This window comes from Pleurodeles waltl, chromosome 12 (assembly GCF_031143425.1).
Source record: "Pleurodeles waltl isolate 20211129_DDA chromosome 12, aPleWal1.hap1.20221129, whole genome shotgun sequence".
NCBI lineage: Eukaryota > Metazoa > Chordata > Amphibia > Caudata > Salamandridae > Pleurodeles > Pleurodeles waltl.
The window spans coordinates 249521402-249544358 of record NC_090451.1 but is presented as its reverse complement, the minus strand read 5'-3'; the positions used below and the strand labels follow the sequence as shown (position 1 = coordinate 249544358).

At 46.2% G+C, this 22957-nt stretch overlaps 1 protein-coding gene across 1 annotated transcript in view; it reads left to right on the top strand.

The window, feature by feature from the left end:
• Positions 1-22957, top strand: part of LOC138268264 (ATP-binding cassette sub-family C member 12-like) — a 1444059-nt gene that overhangs the window by 416501 nt on the left and 1004601 nt on the right. Inside the window, exon 6 of the mRNA XM_069217748.1 lies at positions 18526-18759. Coding sequence (XP_069073849.1) covers positions 18526-18759 — 234 coding nt within the window. The remainder of the gene's footprint in view (positions 1-18525; positions 18760-22957) is intronic.

The window sequence follows — 22957 nt, the reverse complement described above, 5'->3', positions numbered from 1 at the left end:
CTTGGTTGGACTGATGGCCAACCTTAAGTGCTAGTCTGAGCTACCTATTGAGTTGGATGCAAGGGACCTGTTTGCAAATGGGATATGGTGAAGTCCATAATTCTATCTGCAGATGACTCTTTCCGTATGATGTGCTTTAAATTAAAGGCCTGGGGAGACTCTGATAATCTAACTGCCACTTGGTGGACAGATCTTTATAACATAGTTCTGGAGGAAGTAGTTCCATTCCACTCTAGGATTTATGATGAAGTTGGTGATCATAGAGACTAGCTCATTGTCTACCAGAGTGTAGTTCAAAATGGAGTTTGAATTGTGTAACAGCCTGATAAAAAGCCGCAGGTTAGTCCCGGGGCATATGCCCATTGAAGGTATATAGGACGACAGCTTCAAGCACAAGGATGCAGGCCTCACCTCGGTGAGCTATTTTCATGTAGCTTGAGATTACCATTGGCATTTCTTGCTGGGCCTGCACTAATTGGGAGTAAGCCTTCCCATTAGAGTTTTGCAGTAGATTCATATTAAAGTTCCTAGAGAGGACAATGCAAGCTTGAATAGGGTTCTGCATCCCTTAAGTCAACTGGTAGTGGTAGTAATCTTTATTGTTTAGTTAATGAAAACCATGACAATCAATGCATTGTATACAATATATAAAATTCTATAAAAGAAGGACAAACAAAAGGAGCAAATTCTGTAAAATCTTTGAAATAAATATACAACTAAAGGGCGATGTGCCAAGATTTTTTTTATTTTTTTTTAATGATTTTTCGGATAGCTTCCAATTCTAAAACAGTTGAGGGGCGGAGTGACCATTAAACTAACTTTGCAGACACTTGATGCCCGTGGTGCAGTTGATGTTACATGCTAACTCAATGTGTACAGCCTAAGAACCTGCTGTTGCGCCTACGGGCTTCTCTTTTCCTTTTTTAACTGAGTCGTCTTAAAATGTGTCCTTCCACGTGCTATAACATTGTCAAAACTTTAATACGCAACTAATAAAATAAATTAACACTTAAAAGTGAGCCAACTATCAGCTAAGGTGTGTCCTACATAGTAAGTTTACGCTTGTGGTGTGGACAGTCAAAAATTTGATGAATCTGCAGATTGACTGCGGATCGTGAGGGTCAAACATTGACATCACTGCTGGCCGACAGGAACAAGTCCCATTCCTCTCCAAGACTGGTTTTAACAGTTGTTGTCGTGCTTCCTTTAAGGACGGGCAAATACAAATCAGATGGACCATGTCTTCCTTGGGACCTTTACATAACCAACAGGAAGATTCACCGCCATTCTTCCAAGAAGGTTGGTCCCCTCTGGATGGTAGAGCGCCTAGATGAAGAGCCAGCAAACTACGCTTGATATGTAGTGCGAAAGTTGAAATCAGATACTGTGATGGCGCCAAGGTGGTATAAGTGTGCATAAGAAGCCAGGATTGCGAGCATTGTGCAAATTTAGATTGATCAGCTAGAAAGGACTGCAATCCCATTTCCTTTTTTAGCGCTCGACACAACAGTGGATATGAGATGTTGGAGTCCCACAGGTGCATCATTTCTGTCTCTTGCAGAGAATTATACAGATACCTTTTATATACTGATTTTGGATTGTTGCTCACTGAATACCATAAAGCCATGACAAGGGGGCTGGTCATATTTTTTCTTATTTTTTACCAGGACTTTATTGTACGTGCTTTCCTGCCCAACTGCTGTTGTATTAGGCCAAATTCTAGCCTGACCTGTGCGGGAGAAGTGGAGCCAGGAAGTTTAAAGACCTGCTTATAAATTTTTATTTGTTGTTGGTCCAGTAGCAGGGCGTCTTTCCCATGTAAAGCTTTGCTTCCATATGTAGTGGCTGGGAGGAATTTGGCCGACATAACAGACAGTAGCGGCTTATAGGATGGGCCTTTTAATCTTTTTGCTAGGGTACAGAAAGCTAACATTAAAGCTTTGCACTTCTGTGCAATGTAGCGCTTCTGCAGAGCGAGATTGGCCTTGTTATCGATAATGATGCCAAGGTATTCATAGCAGCGAGTTCTTTCAAGGGTAATGCCATTCAACTTTATATTGTTAGCTAGATTCAGAGGATATCCCATGGACATGGTTTTGGTCTTTGAGGTGTTAACTTCTAATTTGTTTGTCTTTGCGTATTCACCTAAAGTAGTGACTAACCGCTGCAGCCCTAATTTCCTGTGGCTTAGCGAACAATATCGTCAGGGTATGAAAGGTGTGATAGGGTCAAACTTCCCATCCTTGGAGAGTGCGAGTTGGTTGCATCCAGCTTCAAGGAGAGATCTGCTGTGAAAAGGTTGAAGAGGTGCGGGGCCAAAACACAGCCCTGTTTTAGTCCTATATTTGTCGGTATCCTCCTAGAAATTTTTGAGCCATCTGCTACCTTGACCTGTACCCAAGTTTTATCGTATAGCATTTCTATGCATCTGAGAGTACGCTCTTGCAGGCCCCACCTTCGCAATTTGCTCCAGAGAAGTGCCCTATCTACTCGGTCAAAAGCACTTTTGAAGTCCACGAAACATAAATATAGCTTTTTCTTTAAGCATTTTGCTCGGTTGGCAATGTCTCCTAGTGTAAGAATGTTAATCACTGTACCATATCCCTTCCTAAAACCGGTTTGATTCAAAGGAATCAAGTTATTTGAGTTTGACCAATTGAGCAGGTCGGCCAGGACTAAGGTGGCGAAGCATTTGGCCTCGCTGTCAAATAACGCTATCAATCTGTAACTGGCTGGGTTTGCTCTACAACCCCCCTTGTATATTGGGTTAATGATGGATCCTCTCCAACTTTCTGGAATGATTGTGTTACACTCAACTTCAGTATACAGGATTGACAGTGTTGTTGACCAATATTCAGGGTCAGCCTTGAAGACAGCTTGCGGAAGACCATTAGGACCAGGTGCCTTGTCCCTGCGACCCTTCCTGATGGCTAGGGCGACGTTCTTGGCGCTAAACCCTGTCCCGCTCTGACTGACGTCTGTGAGTTTTATTGACTCCTTCAGAGGCTGATTTACTTCAGATGAGGGTGGTTTAAAGAAAATGTTGGCAAGGTATTCCACCCATTTTCTTTCTGGGACTGATGTAAAGTTTATTATTCTTACCTGCCGGCCGATTCCATTCACTGTTGTGCAAAAGGCCCTTGAATTAGCCTTCCTTGAATTATGAAGTAATTTGAGCCAGAAGTCGTCCTCCTTTTTGGCTCGCATTTGCCATACCTGATTCTTGTAATTTTTCCGTAGGGTTTTTATTTGGGCGCATTGGGTTGCTGTGGGAGAGCTATCTTTTATTAGTCTAAGGTTGCGCCTCAATTCCTTCCTTAGTTCTAAATATTTTAGTGGTAGGTTTGAAGACCTTGCCTAATTATTATGTGGCAATTGACACCTGGCGAGGCCAAGAGAGGGTACTGACTGAAGAAAAGTGGCCCACGCTTCCACTGTTGGTAGGTCCTGGCATATTGCCAAATGAAGCAAATGTTTTATGTTTTTACACAGCCTTGGTAATTAAGACTCTGACCAGATCAGGCGGTTTAGGTTGATAGATGTTATTGTCCCTAGTTCCTTTATAGCTGGAAGAAGGCACGGAGCATTCCAAACGAGTTCTATGTGCTGAAATGAGTGGTCACTATGTAGAGTAGGTTTAATTTTAAATTTGCTAACATGAGCTAGCAAAGGAAGTGACACGGCTGTATAGTCTATTATTGTTGTGGACTTTGCGCTATGATGAGTGAAGCTTGGCGGGATGTCATCGTTGATCCTGCCATTTAGTACCCTCATACTCATGTGCTCTAGTGCCTCTACCAGTTGTTTATCCCTTGTGTCCAGTCTTTTCTGTGCTGGCAGTGTTTGGAGCGGCACTGACCATATGGCATTTTCAGCTGCCAGTTGCTCGTCTGGTTCTGGAGTGTGCATTAAGTTAGCATTGAAGTCGCCTGTCACTAATATGTCCCATGCTGGATTAGCGCATCTTATCTCTTCCACCCTATACAGTAATTCATCAGAGAGCAGTACTTTCCGATTTTTTCCGCAGATGGGCGTAGACGTTAAAAATGACTAGTGGGGTGTGCTAATTATTACTAAAGGTGATTTTAATGGCCTGCATGTCGGTCTTTGAGAAAGCCAACTGCTCTGTTGAAACAAGAAGTGCCGTTGAAATGTAAGTGGCTAGACCACCGCTTGGCCTACCTGATTTCTTTGATGTTTTGGCACTAATGTGGTGTTTTTCCTCGAATTTTAAGTGTGAGCCATCCATCTCCATTCATCTCGCTCTCCCTTCAGTACAGTTGGGGGGCCACTGTTGGTTTTTAAGTTAGTTACCTTCCATTTAAACTGCCTTTGTTCCAGTTCCCCAGATTCCGGGCCCCCTATGAATTCGATGGCCGTTGGCAATTTTTCTCTAGAATTTAACAATAGGGGAAGGGATAGCGTTGACTGGATGGTTCTGATAACCGTATGCCCCAAATTTCGAATTGCTGTTTGACTGCCATAATTAATGTAGCAATATCACTTGTTTTCCACATTGTTAGTTTGCTCCAGCCCATTTTGAGCGCTGCCAGAGAGGAATTTCACCGATGTCAAGTCTGCGGATACAATTTTCTTAGTTGATGGGAACTCGGCAAGAAGCCTCAGAATGTTACCTCTATTTAAGCTGTCCTCGTGATTTATATTGCGGGCTAAAAAGGTGGCCTGAGTGGATTGCAATTGGTGGGGGTGATCGGTGTTTCTCTGTGTCGATGGCCTTCTCAACTGGCCCCCCCTCCGACTGACTACTATATGGTACCCTGTCTAACATGGGTGTTTGTTTGATTGAGGAAACTTCGTTTAAGAAATTGGTTGCCAAGGTTTGGCTATTATGAAACGTAACTTTAGTTTTTATTAGCCCTTGATTGTTTGTAATTGAGACCACCCTAGGGGGGTGGCTGTGACTTGGGCTTGTTGTCTGGAACTCTTCGCTGCTGATGTTACTAATGCCGGATTGCAAGCCGTATGCTGAGAGTGAGAGTTTGAGTCTGACTTATGGACTGTGCTTTCGCCTCATCAGTATTTTTTCTTGAAAGTAGTTTGTAGTTTGGTCCTTTGCCCGACATTGTATCTGAGGAAATTTCTATGACTTGCGTGGCACCGGCTTAGGTGCAAGATCCTTTCCATGGGTCTAACTTGAGGCTCGACATGATGCCTGCTGTGGTACCCGGGGAGGTTGCTGCGAATTGTGTGGCAGCTACGTCAAAGTGGTGGCTTGGCAAAGTGATACTTGGGGCACAAGTTGCTTCTTGTTTCTACAGAATAGAGTGGCAGCTGCGTATGGGACGTCCTTTGATCTTAGTATTCCAGCTGTTATTGACCATGGTTAGTCCTTTCTCTGTATTAGAGCGTCTGGTTGGTTTGGAGATTTTTCGCTACTCTTGTGCTTTTTTTCCTTTGGACACCTCTGTCGGGGTGCCTGGTCCAGAACTTCCTTCACCCTCAACTCCAAGGTGTGCGGGTTAGACGGGTTAGACTGAAATTGTACTGTCGACTGAGACATTTTGTGTACAGCTGACTTTGGTGAAGAGGCAGTTGATGACGGACCTAAACCATTGACTACCCCATCTCTTGTGGCTTTCCCGTAATTTGAGGCCTTCTGATTCCCTGAAGATCCAGAGTCTTGGGTTTGTGGTTTCTGGAACACCAAAAATATTAGGTAAAGGTTATCATTAGCTGCTTTGGCACATGTTTGTTTCCTTGCCTTCCTGGCTCGCTTTTTTTGTCTCTTAGTTAGGGGTTTCGGTTTTCGAGCTGAGCGCTCGTTTGTGCACTCAGAATTAGTGGGCACTATTTCTTTCAGCTGTGACGATTCATCCGTACTAATTGAGTATATACCCTGGGTATTTGCCTCTTTTTTTTGTAGGACTACTTGCTGCCAAACCTGGTGTCTTTTGAAGTCTGACTATATCACCTGAATCGTGGTTTGTACTATTGAAAGTAGCTTCATCGATATTGCTTGTTTTAACTTTCTGCAGTATCTCTGTTAAAATAGTTGGTAACATGCTTAGTTTATCTATTACTGGGCCACAGTTGCAAAAGGCTTGCTGTTGACTAGATATTTGCTCCAATGGCCGAATGGCCAGCAGATCCAGCTTACGATTGATGTTGACGATGTGTATTGCCATAACCTTCATTAGGTCCATTTGTAAGTCAAGCTTATCTGATTGCATGTTAAGAGCCGTCGTTGAAGTGTGTAGAGCATTTAACAGTGAGGCATGTAATCGAGTGAGATCTTCCATTTCACTGCTGGGGTAACCTGCATGAGAGGAACTTTTGGAAAAAAATGTTTTACCTTCTCTATTGAAAGTCTCCAGGGGAGAAATAGTCAGGATGCTTCTTGCCATTGCTACGACGTCATGTTGTGGTTTTCTTATACCACTTGAAATTTCCATAATTGAGTTAGGCGGCCTTTCTTGTTGCGGTATAGAGGAACTGTATTCGGTGCTACCCACCAGTAGCGGTTTGTTTAAATACTGATCTTTAGGATTCATTAGGTCAAGGGTTTTTAGGTCCAATGCTTCACCTAGGTCTTTATTGTTTGTTATTGAGAGTGACTGCAACCAAGAGTCTTCCATTATTCCTGTAGCTACTTCAAAGCCCATATCCAATCTGTCATTACTACCCTGGGTATTAAGATTTGACCGCGAGATGGGGGTCGATTGTTGGCACATTCCCTTATGCACAATGTCGTTGTGTACCTCTATCGAGATACCTGTGGAGAGTAAAAGCTCTGTGTTACTAGGATTAATAAATGTGCCCTGCTGCTGGTCACTTTGAGAAGATTCCCTCTCTTGAACATGAACCTGAGCCGTGGTCACAATACTGCCCGCCTGCAGATTTTTACGCACTGTTGGGCTGCTAGTGACCCTGGAGATGTTTGGTCGTTCATGAGCTGTGCGGTCATTATGTACTTCGGGGGTCAGATGCTTTGAAGCTTTCTGGACGGGTAAATCGGCCCCTAATTGTTGAGTGGGGTTTGTTGGTACTTCGAGCCTCAACTGCCCAGTTGCCACTGGTTGTGGAACCAAAGGGGTTGGCAGGCCCACGTCGGTGTCAAGATTTGAGAAGAAGGCTGCGGCTGGATCTTTTAGAAAGGTAGACTTGTTGGAAAAACCTGTTTTCTTGAGGTAGACCTGCAAGGGAGTAAGGGGCGGTGCCTGCTGATCCGACCTACTACTTTGCGGGCTCTGTGCGGAGCAGTTTTCCTTCCTTTGCGCCCCCCTTTGAGGTCTTGAAGTTTTGACTTTACCCTTTGTTGGCAGCCTGAGGTGTCCTGAGTTCTCTTAGCCCAGATTTCTGCGGGAGGAACTCAATTTACTTGAGATGGATGGACTAGCGTTGATGAACTGAGATGCTTGGTGAGCGGGGCACCCGGGACTCTCACAAGCCACACCCGGACCTGGCAGGGCCGCTTCCGTGTGGCCCCGGTGCGCTCTCTCTGCTGCAGTTTACTAAGACTACTGCGCTCACCCTGGCTGGAGGGAGATGGATGGATCCTTGGCCCAAAGCCTCCTGCCGAATGTTGGTAGGTAAGGTGATGCAGCAGTTAGCGACACCTGAAGAGTTGGACTCCTCAGGAACGAGGGGTTGTCAAGGGGTTGTCGATATTAGGTGCTATTGGTGAGCGGGGCACACAGGGCGACCACAGGCTGCACCCAGACCTAGCTGGGCCGCTTCGGTGCTGCCCTGATGCACTCACTCCGCGGCCGCTAACTAACACGGCCACGCTCACCCGGGGCTCTCCTGGCCAGCAGTGCAGTTTGAAGGATTCTTGACGCAGGTTTCCTTTTTTTTTTGATTGTTTGATTGCTGAAAAATGGTTTAGGATAGCATAGAGTTGGCTGGATGGGCGCGAACCATGCGAGAGGAGTGTGAGGTGGGGGTGGGGGGAGGGGAGAGGAGCGGAGGACCCTCGAGGAGAGGGAGACGAGGCTAGAGGGAGAAGACCGCAGGGCGATGGTGATGGGGCCCCAGGCAGGTGGTGTGGGGAGACTGGCGCTGGGAGTAGGGGTGCACAGAGGCAGCGGGAACACGCAGCTGCACTGCCAAACCCCACCACGCTTTGGGCGCACTCCAGAACCCGGCGTCACCCCTCACCAACCGGCCACCAACTTCTGACCACCACCCGCACGCCTCACGACTTCTCACCAAGCCCCACCCCCTCACAGGAATTACCAAGGCCCCCTGCCCCCACAACGCCTCAACCCTCCTACCTCACTCACTGTTGTATGCCTGGGCCTGGGCCCACCAAGAGTCCCACGGGTTTCCGGTCCTGCTGGTCCACTGCCTGGCTCCTGAGTGGCCCAGGTGGATTCGGGGTTCCCCCTTCCTGGTTAAACTGGCTTGCCTGCCACTACCGTCGTGACGTGAGCCTCATGTGCCTCGCGTTGCTGCGGGCAGGCGGAGGGAGCACCGGCCTCGACGGCTCCCTTCCCCCTCCGCACCTGCACCCTCAGGAATAATCGCTCTCTCCCGCTCCCTCTGCCACCTCCTGCTGCCCTGGCCTGCCCTGGCCTGGCGCTGGCACTCCTGCTGCTGGCGCTCCTGCTGTGCCGGCCCTGGCACTCGCCCCGCGGTGCCTCGGGGCTTCAGGGCAACAGACGGGGCTTCGGTGCTTTCGGGAGGACAGACGCGCTGGGACGCGACTCCCCCTCCTTCCTTCTCCTTCCGCTTCCTCTTCTGGTTCAGGGGACGGGACGGGAGCAACATCAGGAGGAATCAGTCTCGCGAGCTGCTACTGCTGCTGCTCTTCCTCGAAGCCTCGTAATGCTTCAGTCAGAAACCTCCTCTGCACCCAGATCTCTCCCGCAACTGTCCATCTTGCAAATAGCTCCCTGTGCTGCCAAACTTGTGATAATTGAGTTGAACCATCTGATTATTGTTATTTAATTTCCCTATGTCAGCAGATTGGGCTTAAATTCGATTGGTTCAATATGGCTAGATCTTAGGTGACTCAGGCCTTGTAATGCACCGGTTAGATTTAATATGGCACTTCTGTTTAGAATACCAACCTCTAGTTTTATAACATAGAATCATTTCTAACCTCACCATGTCCTGGCCGTAGTCACCAGCCTGTTGTGGTGGGTCATCCCCCTTTTCATGCGATTGGAGTGACACAGGTGGTCTGCTTCGCCTGACGGATGGTAGCTTGGGTCCTTGATGGATTGGTGGACATATCGTATGGGGACTTTTAGCTGGCTGTATATGTGTTTGCAAGAGCGGCGATACAGATGTCTTGGCTTACCATCGGGACGGGCGGCTTGCAGCAGGGCTGGTCTATTAAACATGATGAGTATGGAGAGGTCGGTCTGATTTCTTCTTGCAGAATTGTTACTCCAGGTTTTATTAGTAATGCTTTGTTTGTTCCGGTTGGAGCCTATTCACATTACGAGGTAGATGATGGCATTGCTTTGCTGATGGGGTTTACTTTTGGGGGCTCATGGGTAAGATGCAGTACTCAAAGATGGGAGGAAGGCTTGTGTTTGTCACTTAGGGTCCTGCCACTGGGGTACCTTACTAGATTACTCATATGACTGAAATATTGGGTACAGAGATTTGCTTGAGTGAACTGTCTGGTCCCGCGAGGAGGCCAGTGAAAGCAAAGAATACATCCCTAACTCCTTGGATTGATGAGCATGCCTGCTGGATTTTTCCCATTCTTGTAGTACCTTAAGACTGTTGTTCTTCCGTTGTTTCTCGCTGTTCTGAGGTGGTTAAGTTCCCTTTTTGAGAGGGATCTTTGAGGGCCTTCTGGGTGGAGATCAAATTCCTGCTCTTCTTGCGAAGGCAGACGATTAATGTCTGACTCAATGGGAAGCTGATTGGTGGATTCCTCCTTGACCAACTTTGACTCAGATTCTGACACAGCACTTTCCTTAGAGCTGATGTAATTTGGGGCAAATTTAGTGGACCTAGGGATGACGAGTTGAGATGTTGGCGTTTCCCAAAGTTTAAGACCAAGGTCTGAGGAGAATTGTGTGTGACATTCTCTTTATGTGTAAGTTTAGGGACTTTGGGGGCTTTTACTTCCTCTAATATTTCAAATAATAGACTCCGAACTGTTGCGAGTCCAAGGTCAAAGCACATTGGCATGGGTGGTAGGATGTAGCCGGATCTTGCTGTACTCTTTTTATCATATCATTTATGGCCTGCAACTTGTGATCAATACCTAGGATGTACATCGCCAGGGCATTTAGTAGGTCCACATGTGTTTCCAGTTTTCCGAGTGGAAGGTCAAGGTCGCGGATATCACCTCCATGTTATTAAGCAGAGGACCAGATTGAGATTATAGGGGCAGAAACTACTTTGAGGGGGGTGCACCTTTCAGTGCTGCCATAGGATGCATTTGCTTGTTCCTTGTCAAGAACAATATAGCTAAAGGTGGATTGGATCTGCTCTCTATTACTCCTTCATCAGCAATCCTACTATTGGGGCTAGTTTCTATTAGGGAGATTGGTTTACCAAGTGGCAATTTGATGGGGGAAAATGTTAGTCATATTTCAGTCTGAGATTGTGAGCTGGGCTATGCTGGTTGATGGATCATTCAATGGGCTGGTCGAACTGACTCAAAGTATCTCCTGCCACACTAGAGAATCTTCAGGGATCTCATCTAATAGGGTATGATCATGTCTGTTTGAAGGTGATCGTACAGGACTCATTGGGGGGGGGGGGGGTGGCTAGGATCCACCATCAGGGGGTAACCCCTCCAAGAGAACCCTTGGACAGCCTTACATCAAAGGTACCGAAACCTCCAACTCATTGACGTGGATAGACTGCATCCTTCTTGGATCCATGGTCCTGGGCCTGAACCACAAGCGGGATATTGGTGTGACCTTGGGTAGCTGGCTTTGTGAAGTTTTGGGAAAAGGAGCAAAGCCTGCTGACCATTCTCATGATCATGCTCACACAATAACCCAGTCGGTAGCTCGTGCAATGGCTTTGGTCTAGGGCAGGGTTCTGCAAAGTCGGTCCTGGAGAGCCGGGTCCGTGACAAATGTTTAGCATGTCCACATTTAGAAAAATTTAGATTTCTGAAACATCTTTTTTCTAAATGTGGATATGCATCTGGCATGGACCCGGCTCTCCAGGACCGACTTAGCAAGAACCCTGGTCTAGGGGTTTCTTGAGTGGTAGAGAGATGGTGCACTTCGGCAGCAGGTTTTAAAAAGTCTGTAATCTTTGTGTGTCTTGGACCCAATGTAATGGTAAAGTGAGTTGAAGTTGAATCCGCCGTGCTCCTGTAGAGCTTGTAGGTGGCTCAGGCAGATCAAGCGGATTGGGCAGACCCAACAGATCAGTGCAAAAGCAAAGGGATGGCAGAGGACTCCTGGTAACTCCTACTCCACCTCAGCCCTCTGTGGGGCCCACATCAAAGTGTGTTAGGCTGTGCTTTGCTGAGCTGTATGGAGCCAGAGAGAGACTGAGAGTAAAATTTATTAAATTAAGTTGGGAAGAGTGACCCATGTTGGGAATGCTGAAGACTCTTTGTTAGACTTGGCATACTTGGTGTGGTCTCCGCTGTCCTTTTTGCCTCTCCTTCCTTTGTTTTGAATGTGTGCCGGACTTTGTTTTTGGTGGTTTTGGTAATCTGGGCACTTTATCACTGCTGGTCAGTGCTAAAGTGCAAGTGTTCCCAGTGTAAATTGTATGTGTTATTGACTTTTCCATGATTGGCATATTTGATTTTCTAGTAAATCCTTAGTAAAGTGCACTAGAGGAGCCCAGGGCCGGTAAATCAAATGCTACTAGTGGGCCCACATGAATAGCCCTGTAAACATGCATTGAGGGCCTGGGTGGCAGCCAAGGAGGCTGGGGGGCACAAGGAGGAGGAGGAGGGTGAGGAGGGTGAGGAGGGTGAGGATGTGAAGAGTGCTCATAATGTGGTGTTGGGTAACCCTGTTCTGCCTGAGGCAGAAGGGTCTCCAGGGCAGGCAGTAGTGTTTCATCCAAGGGTCTGACCCCTGAGGAGTTGCAGGACAGACAAGCAGAGAGGGTGCACCAATTTGAGTTAGAGAAGCTTAACATGGAGATGGAAGAGAGACGATTGGCCACAGAAAAGAAAAAGATGCTTTTGGCTCATGAACTAAGTTTGAGGGATTTGGACTAAAGGAGCCAGTCCAGCAGAGATGGTGGCAGCAGTACCTCAGTGCAGCCTGAGAGGACGGTACACATTCCAAAGGACTTAGTGAGAGATTACAAGAGGGAGGATGACATTTATGTGGTTCAAGGGGTATGAGTCTGCTCTCCACATGAACATGGTCCCTGAAGCACATTGGGGGGGTTGGGGTCTGTTGGAATCACTTTGAGGTAGAGGGGAGGGACACTCTGACATCCTTAGGGGATCCTCAGTGCCTCACCTACTCTATCATGAAGGACACCCTACTCAACAGATATGGTCTTACTCTTGAGCAGTATAGGGAAAGTTTAGGTCCTATAGGAAGAAAGAATCCCAAACTTGGTTGGAGTGCGTAGACTCTTTTTGCAGGTCACCGGATGGTTGGGTGAAGGGCAGTAAGGTGACAACGTTTGAGGGGCTCTACAATTTGATTGTGTGGTAGCATTTGTATAGTCTTTGTTTCCAGAGCTGCACCAGCACCTAATTGACAGCAAGCTGACTGACCCCAGGAAGCTTGCTCAGAAAGCGGACCAGTGGGAGAGCACCAGGGCCCAAAGTAGGTATTGGTGAGGCTCCGCCAAGGGTGGGCAGGGTCCCCATCAAAAGAAGTGGGGGGTAAGGATAAACAGGGGAGTTCTCTAAAGGGCCCCAACCTAGTTCCCAGGGTAAGGATTCCCAGCCCACAGTGGAAAAGAAACCATGGGCCTCTACATGGAAACCTGCAGGGAAGGGTCCCCGCAAGTGCTTTCCATGTGATCAGATTGGTCACATGATGGGGGACCCCAAGTGGACACCGGCACCCACTGGTGCTCAGTCACAGAGTTTGGCCAGTGTAGCTCTTGGGGAAGAGTTAGTTCCAGAGGGGTATGAGCCAGCTGAGATGACCCTTGTCTCACTAGGGGACAGTGACACTAAAAAGTACAGGCAGTGGGTGACCATCAATGGGCAGAGGATGGAGGTTCTGCGCAACACAGGAGCCAGTGTGACTACAGTGAGGAGTCACTTGGTGTCTGAAGAGCAGGTAGTTCCCCATGCACTTCACCAAGTAGTTGCAGTAGACAACTCTGAGCGCCTGTGCAAAGTGGCGCAGGTTCCCTTTGAATGGGGGGGGTGAGTTTCAGGTTCCTTGAGGGTTGCTGTGAGTCTAACCATGTCTGTTGATTGTCTGCTAGGCAATGATGTGGAGGATTCCGCTTGGAGTGAGGTGGAACGCAGGTCTCACTTGGAGATGTTGGGTCTGCCTGGGTGGGGGTGTGTTTACCCGGTCAATGGCAGCCCTTCTGGGTGATCAGGCCTGAAAGAGTGGCCGAGGAGCCTACCAGAAGGAGGAAGGGCAAGAGGCAGGGAAACCCACCCCAAAAGTTCCCACCTTTTGGGAGGAAGCTGAACCTGAGAGGGAAGCCCTGGAGCTTACACGGGAACAAGTGGCTGATCTGGGGAAGGTGCCCGAACTAACCCATTGGGAGCAGGAAGTGGGTCCCACCAGGGAGGAATTCTGTGAGGCAAGGAAGACATGCCCTATTCTGGATGATCTGTGGCAGCAGGCTGCAGACCAGGCATGTGGTAAGGAGTCTGGATCACACTGGACTTATTGGGAGGGTGGCCTCTTGTATAGTGAGCCTAAGGTTGCTGAGCCTGGGGCAGCAGGTGTGCTGGTGGTACTCCAGTGCTTCAGAGCCTTCCTACCGATTTTGGCTCATGATGTGCCTTTAGCTGTACATTTGGGGCAGGACAATACCTTTGAAAGGATTGTCACCCACTTCTGCTGGCCCCAAATGCGAAGGCACTCTGCATATTGTAGGTCTTGCCAAACTTGCCAGGAAAGTGGCAAGAGTTGGGGGAAATGTAAGGCTCCCCTCCAACCTTTTCCTTTGGTCAGCACCCCCTTTGAAAGGGTGGGTATTACCATCCATGTTTTGACTGTGTGCTGGACATTGTTTTGCTGGTTTTGGTACTCTGGGCACTTTACCACTGCTGATCAGTGCTAAAGTGAAAGTGATCCCTGTGTAAATTGTATGTGTAATTGGGTTTTCCATGATTGACATATTTGATTTACTAGTAAGTCTCTAGTAAAGTGCACGTGAGATAGCCAGGGCCTGTAAATCAGATGCTACTAGCAGGCTTGCAGCACTGGTTGTGCCACCCACACAAGTAGCCCTGTAAACCATCTGGGCTAGAGTGGAGGGAGGAGCTGACAATTATACCAGAAAGGGCTGTGCCTGCCCTCACACAATGCAGTCTCCAACCCCCTGGTGTGAGTCTGAAGCCAGGCCTGGGCAAGGCAGGATCTTGTGCTTACCCACATGAATAGTTCTGTAAACATGTCTTAAACCTGCCACTGCAGTGTCTGTGTATGCAGTTTTAAACTGCCAATTCGACCTGGCAAGTATACCCACTTGCCAGGCTCAAACCTTCCCTTTTTATATATGTAAGGCATCCCTAAGTTAGGTCCTAGGTAGCCCCATGCGCAGGATGTAGTGTATGTTAAAGGTAGGACATGTGCTGTGGTGTTTCTACATGTCCTAACAGTGCAATACTGCCAAATTCAGTTTTGACTGTTGCAAGGCCTATCCGTCTCATAGGTTAACATTGGGGGTGTCTTTAAATAACATTTAAGTACAGTTTCCCTTTGGGAGCAGATAAAGATGTGGAGCCTGGGGTCTCTGGACTCAATTTAAAAATACATCTTGTGGTGAAGTTGTATTTTAAATAGTAAGTTTGAAAATGCCACTTTTAGAAAGTGGTCATTTTCCTGCTTAAACCATTCTGTGACTCTGCCTGCTTGCATATTCCCTGTCTGGATCAGTTTGGCTGTCAGTTGGGCTGTTTTTGAATCTCCACTAGACAGTGACACAAAGGGAGCTGGGGTGCAGCCTGCATATCCTTATGGGCCATCTGTGCTAGAGTGGAGGGAGGAGTTGACACTTACACCTGAAAGGGCTGTGCCTGCTCTCTCACAATGCATTCTCCAACCCCCTGGTGTGTGTCTGGAGCCATGCCTGGGCAAGGCAGGATCTTGTGAACAACAGAGACTTTCCTTTGAAGTTTGCCTACTTCAAAGGCAGAAAGGGGTATGAGTAGTGGATCCAAAACCCCAGGTTTTTAGATTACTTTCAGATTGAAGAGCAACCTCTGGCAAGGAGAATAGCTAAAGAACTGGAGGAGGTGTACTACCCCTTTGCCTGTGACTGTGCTTTGCTGGGTTGGCCTGCAGTTGCTGCTTCTGCCTGAAAGTGGGCAATGGCTGTGCTTTGTGGTATATTCCTGCTTGTGAAAAGTCTTCAAGGACTTGAACTGAGCATGCCTCCTGTTTTGAAGTATCAGGGCCATCAAAGTCTTCCTCTACCAGCACTTGGACTCTCTTGCTGAGACCCCTACCCTGCCAAGTGGTGCCCTATTCAGTCCCTGCGCCCTTGAGAGGTAAAGCTGGTGGAACCAAGACTAAAATCCGCTCATAGGAGCCGTGCGGGTAAAATTTGGACGCACCCCCTGCAACGCGGCAGTAAAAACGACGCACCACCTGCATCGCGGGTGGGAAATCGGCGCAACACCTGCATTGCGGCCGGAGAAACTACACAACACCTGTTTGTGGCAGCTTAAAACGACACAAACCCCACGCAGCGCGGTTCCTCGTCATCGTGCGACCAGATTTTGCATGCTCCATCCCTGGGTGTCAAAATCACTGTGAACCTGCCCGGATCCGAGGTGCCCATTCAGAAATCGATGCATCGCTCTCTTGCGGGAGAGAAAAACGATGCATCGCCTACCCGACTGGAGAAGAAATGATGCACAGCCTCACTTGGGAGTAAGGAATCAACACATCGCTGATTCTTCCGATGCACCCTCATCTGTGCAGCTTTATTTTTTATGCAAACCAAGTGTAACAACATCGCTTCCATTGTGTTCTTTGGAGTAAGATTCTTTATTTTTAAAAACATTCATAACTTTACATGTGTATGTTGGATAAGTTTGGTTGTTTTGGTCTTTGTTTGATTTAGATAAATATTTGCTATTTTTCTAAACTGGTGTTGTGTCCATTATGTAGTGCTTTCACTGTATTACTGTGTCTGGTGGTACAAATACTTTACATATTGCCTTTGAGATAAGCCTGACAGCTTGTGCCAAGCTAATAACTGGGTGAGCAGGGGTTATCTTAAGTGTATCTCCATTACACTGACTAGAGAGAGTGTCCCTGCTTGGACAGAGTGCAAACTGACTGCCAACCAGAGACCCCGTTTCTAACACTCTTACTGAGCTCTCATTCACTGATAGCATGGGGTGGGCTGGGTAGGGAAACTCACAAGAGGAAGCAAGCCACACACAACGTGACCTGCAATTCCTTACCTGCTCTATCTCAGCAGCAGCTGCTAATTGTGTGCCATGTCCCGACAGCATGACAGCACAAGGGCCTGCTGCCCAACTGTGCCCAACTATGACAGCCCTTGCCGCATCTGACCCTCGTCTTGCTACCGGGAGCATCCTCCGACTGTGCTGAAAGCTCATCCTTTCACACATCCTCTCGCTTGCAACTCCTACAGGGCTCGCCCTCTGTGTCCGTTTGTGCACTAGCAAACAGCGCACAAGTGCCCATGGAGGCTATAGGACCTACCTAGCAGTCACAGTGCATTACCTGCAAAATTCACATAATTTCCTTTTATGTAATTGTGTGAAATTTCAGCAAAATGCACATAATTATGTGAAATGCAAAACAGGCATTTGTCACTGTATTTTAGTGTGAACTGCGCCCTTGTATTCAATTTGGACACAGATGTGTTTTGCACCAAAAAAAATGCAAAAAAACAAAAGCACTGCGAACATCTGCTTTCAATGTGTCATTCATATTGTTCCCATGCGTTTGCGATTAATTTTGAATACAAATGTTGCATTTGCTGTAAATTTTTACTGTCAAAGGTATTTAATTAGGCGATTTGGCTTAATATAATCATTTCTGGAATTTCACTTATCAAGAATAACGTGAATTAACAGAAATCTTGCTAATTACACTGCCTTAACACATGACACTTTGTGTAGTTTCCACTTTTTGGCTTTACACTCAGCCCTCAGCAGCAAATATGATGCAGTTTCGGGGCCGACGGTTGGGGCAGAGGTCAAACCTAATATTTAATCCGGTGCCTCAAGGTACTTGATGTAAAGTCAGCTACTGCAGATATTTTTCATTTCAAGTGAGCTATCCCAGTGAGTAGTTTACACTGGAAGGTGCAGCTTCATTTAAATGTCTAGTTCAGTATGTACTTTTCAAGTCTTAACACAGATCGAAAACGATACAATATAATTTGTTAGAGATTAGAAAAACCGAGGAGCGAGTTCTAATCCAGACATGTTGTCTTTAACGTTTTTATGACAATTAAACAAAAACTGTTACGGATTGCATTGCAGGAATACTATGCAGTTGACAGGGTGGTGAGAAAACTGAATTGACTAAGATAAGCAATGTGTAGCAAGTGGTCAGTCTTGTCCAATGGGGATGTCTCCCCAAAGCAAAATAATCAATAATGGACCACTTTAAACATCCACCGCTTTGTTCCTGGTTGTAGATGTTGTTCAGGTGTCGACATGGAAAAGTCTTTGGTTAGTAACCACTTTCATAATGGCTTATAGATTCTTGGTCTTGTGATTAATGTTGATGTCATCCTTAAGGATAATCAGAAAATTAGACTACACGCAAGTAGACCTTAATGACATGTGCATGTCCTGTTAATTGTGTGAATGAGGATTTATTTCTGATCCAGGTATCCATTCTTTGGCAGGGATCAGAGCTACATCACCACTCTCACTTGGTCCATCTAGCTTATTGTAGAGCCAGATTGTGGTATTCTATAGATGCTGTCCCCCAGTTTTTAAAATAAGTGACAATTAACATGATAATACCATCTGGAGTGTTCATTAATGTTGGTAGAAAAAAACTAATTGAAAGGTTCAGAACACATAATGAAGCAGATGTGATGTCTTGGGCCCTAGGCCCTCATGTAACCATATGAATGACACGGTCAGCTCATAGTGTTAACTGGAATTGGCACAGGGCACGTGCGCCCTGCCCCTTTTATTAGCAGGGTCATCTGACCAGTGCTGTGATGGATGGATGGATGGGTGTGAGGTGAGTGGAAGCCAGCCCTTGAAGAGTGGCTGGTGGAAACACGTCATAAGGGAAACACTAGTATGAGTCCAGCCAAAACTCTACAGAAGAAACATTTGCTAGCTAATAGAGATAGGGATGAGTTTTAAGAGTAACTAAAGGTGACAAATGCTGTGTGTTTTTGCCTGATGCAGTTGTTAAACACTGTCAGCCACCAAGCAGTATGGCACGACAATCTCTCAAGAAATTCAGAGGCTCCTATCTGATTAATTTATTTTATATTTCTCTTTTTTAGGCGGTGATCATTCGTAGGCTTTTGGAGTACAGTGAAAATGAATCCAATGATGTTGTTTATGGCGTCGGACTGTGCCTCAGCCTCTTTTTGTCAGAGCTTGGAAAGACATTATTTTTCAGTTTATCCTGGGCAATCAACTTCCGCACGGGTACCAGGCTGAAGGTCGCCCTCTCTACAATGGCTTTCGAAAAGCTGATACAATTCAAAACGTTGACACACATCTCAGTTGGTGAGGTAAACTATGAAACTCTTTAGAGTCATTACCAATGAATTAGTGGATTTTGGGAAATGCAGAAACATTATGGGTCTTTTAGTTTGGGATTTGAAAACTGTGGAAATGGTTCACTAAACGAATATCTCATAGAGCCCTTCCAAAGGTTGTATTATGCTCATTAACCCCTTCGCTGCCAGGCCTTTTCCCCCTCAGGTGCCAGGCCTTTTTTTTGGCTATTTGGGGCAGGGCACGCTTAGGCCCTCATAACTTTTTGTCCACATAAGCTACCCACGCCAAATTTGCGTCCTTCTTTACCAACATCCTAGGGATTCTAGAGGTACCCAGACATTGTAGGTTAAGCCTGAAGGAGACCAAGAAATTAGCCAAAATACAGTGAAAAGTTCGTTTTTTTTCAAAGAAATTGGCAAAAAGGGCTGCAGAAAAAGGCTTGTGGTTTTCCCCCTGACAATGGCATCAACAAAGGGGTTGCAGTGCTACAATCACTAGCTTCCCAGCTTTCAGGAACAGGCAGACTTGAATCAGAAAACCCAATTTTTCAACACAAGTCTGGCATTTTACTGGGACATACCCCATTTTTACGTTTTTTTGTGCTTTCAGCCTCCTTCTAGTCAGTGACAGAAATGGGTGTGAAACCAATGCTGGATCCCAGAAACCTAAACATTTCTAAAAAGTAGACAAAATTCTGAATTCAGCAATGGGTAATTTGTGTAGATCCTACAAGGGTTTCCTACAGACAATAACAACTGAAAAAATAAATATTGAAATTGAGGTTAAAAAAACAGCCATTTTTGTCTACTTTTAACTCTGTAACTTTTTCCTGCGATGTCAGATTTTTTTAAAGCAATATACCGTTGCGTCTGCTGGACTCTTCTGGTTGCGGGGATATATAGGTCTTGTCAGTTCGTCCAGAACCCTAGGTACCCAGAGCCAATAAATGAGCTGCACCTTGCAGTGGGTTTTTATTCTATACGAGGTATACAGCAATTCATTTGCTGAAATATAAAGAGTGAAAACTAGGTATCAAGAAAACCTTTGTATTTCCTAAATGGGCACAAGATAAGGTGTTGAGGAGCAGTGGTTATTTGCACATCTCTGAATTCCTGGGTGCCCATACTAGCATGTGAATTACAGGGCATGTCTCAAATAGACATCTTTTTTACCCACTCTCTTCAATTGAGAAGGACATAAATATAGAGAAATACAAGGGGAAATAACACTTGTTTTGCTATTCTATGTTCCCCCCAAATCTCCCAATGAAAATGGTACCTCACTTGTGTGGTTAGGCCTAGCGCCTGCGACAGGAAATTCCCCAAAACACAACGTGGACACATCACATTTTCCCAAAGAAAACAGAGGTGTTTTTTGCAAAGTGCCTACCTGTGGATTTTGGCCTCTAGCTCAGCCGGCACCTAGGGAAACCTACTAAACCTGTGCATTTGTGAAAACTAGAGATGTAGGGGAATCCAAGATGGGGTGACTTGTGGGGCTCTCACCAGGTTCTGTTACCCAGAATCCTTTGCAAACCTCAATATTTGGCTAAAAAAACACTTTTTCGTCACATTTCGGTGACAGAAAGTCCTGTAATCTGAGAGGAGCCACAAATTTCCTTCCACCCAGCATTCCCCTAAGTCTCCCGATAACAATGATACCTCACTTGTGTGGGTGGGCCAGGGGCCTGCAACAGCAAAAGGCCAAACACTTGTAGAGATTGAGGGGATAGCACAGCAAGTTGATTACCACATATTCTTCTTTTATACATCTTTAGGCTGACTCTGCTTTGGGAACCCACACAAGTAAGGTGTCATTTTACTTGGGAGACTGAGGGGAAGACTGGGGAGTAGGAAAGAAAAGTCAGGAAAATATACTTTATTATGCACATTTTGAGGTTTACAGAGGAGTCTGGGTAAGAAAATGTTGGGGATCCATGGAAAGCCACACCTCCCTGGACTCCTTGGGGTGTCTAGTTTTAAAAAATGTCTAGGTTTGATAGGTTTCCCTAGATGAAGGCTGCACCCAGGACCAAAAACATAGGTGCCCTCTCCCCCCTAAACACAGGTAGTTTTGTAATATATCATTTTGAAGTGTCCATGTACGTCTGTGATGTGCCAAACAATAACATTGTGAAAGAAACACACTTAGGTTATGTGAAAAAGACCCCTCACCCACCAACCAAGTTGGTGGCATGCTTCATCATCAGGGTCCCACCTGAGACACCTAGCATGTCACAAGTGTGCTGCGACGCCTGATTATAGCAGAGCAGGTTTTGTCAGTTTTACCACACATACTGGTTGGATTTGGCACGAGGGTGAGTGATGGTTCAGTAGATCAAATTTTATTAAAAGAGATTTCACACAAGTGAAATGCACTGTTAATAACTGAACGGCCAAAAAACGGAACCAATGACTCGCAGATTGTGATCTGTAAAGCCACGTCAAGGCACCAACCGTTTTACAGTCCATTCACACACCTTTCATACATGACATGCACAAGACCATTCACACTGCCAGCTACGGGCCCTGCACATTACAACACTCGCATCGACAGACAGCGCCACTCAAGGGCCCATCACTTACATACACCCACAGGCCTGATACAGCAGTCACACTAGCTGATGGGATTGTGTGGACTGACATTTGGCTGGCACTGCCAGCCAAGCGCCACCCCACGCACACCGCCAGTCAAGCGCCACCCCACGCACACCGCCAGCCAAGCACCACCCCACGCACACCGCCAGCCAAACGCCACCCCACGCACACCGCCATCACTTTTTTTTGTTTATATACAACAAAGAAACCACTAACTAATTATAAAATAAGTACAAAACTACAAACACAAAAGCTCTAACTAAATACATGACAGTAATGCCAACCGTGAAACTGAACATATGAAAATATAAAATAGGCAGTTTACGCTCATGGTATTTCCCATTAAACTTTCTTCGTGTGGTAACTTCTGAAACAGCCGGCCACACACAGCTCAGGCTTCAAAGGGCAATCGGGGCAGTACATCCGTCTCTCTCTCCAGATACCTCTTCGGGCACATAATCTACATTTCTTAGTGGGCAAGTCTTTTTTGGGAGTGGGAGGAATGGGATCTGGAAAGTGGCGATCTTTCAATCTAGCCACATCCTCCACCACTGCTAGTCTAGGAACTCTTGCCTGTCCCACCACAATAAGACTCTCTAATACTGACTCCTGAAATTTAACAAATTTCATCCTTGACTAGGGTGAACAATCCTTGAACACATTAAAAGCATTAAAAGTTGCCAAATAAAATAAATGTAGGGCAACTTTTTATACCACACGTAAGACTTATGCAGAGTAGTGTAAGGTTCCAATCTCTGATCTACTCTATCAACACCACCCATGTGCCTATTGTAGTCCAAAATGCACGCAGGTTTGCACACTTTGGCAACCTGATCCCAAACAGTCACAGGGGAAGCAGTCTTATCATGGATAGTAGATAGCATGTACACATCCCTCCTGTCTGAAAATTTCAGAGCTAGCAGCTCATTATTCCGCAAGGCACTGCACTGTCCCCTCTCAAGTTTTTTTTACAGACAAGCTCCCTTGGATAGCCTTTCCGGTTAGAAAGGATTGTGCCACAAGCAACAGTGTCCACTCTAAACAACTCCTTGAATAACTGCACTCCAGTGTAGAAATTATCTACGTACAGATGGTGACCTTTGTTAAACAGTCATCTACCAAGTTCCCACACAATTTTCTTGCTTACTCCAAAAGTGGGCGGACAACCAGGAGGGTCAGTACTGGAATCCCTACCAGTGTAGATCCGGAAATTATACACGTATCCTGTTCTACTTTCTGACAGCATATACAATTTAATTCCATACCGTGCCCTCTTACCAGGAATGTACTGCTTAAAAACTAAACACCCCTTGAAAAGGACCAAAGACTCGTCCACACTTATCTCTTTGCCTGGAACATAGGCCTCTGAAAACCGATCTACAAAATGATCAAGGACAGGCCTAATCTTAAAAAGACGGTCACAATCAGGGTGATCTCGTGGCAAGGCTAAAGCATTGTCTACGAAGAAGAAGCAAATAGCAATTACATGTCATAGTTGCAGGGAATATAGCCGTTGCCATCAAGGGACTAGTAGACCAATAAGAAGCCAGTGACGGCTTCCTTATCAACCCCATCAAAAAAGTCAAACCTACAAACTTTCAGCTCTTACAGA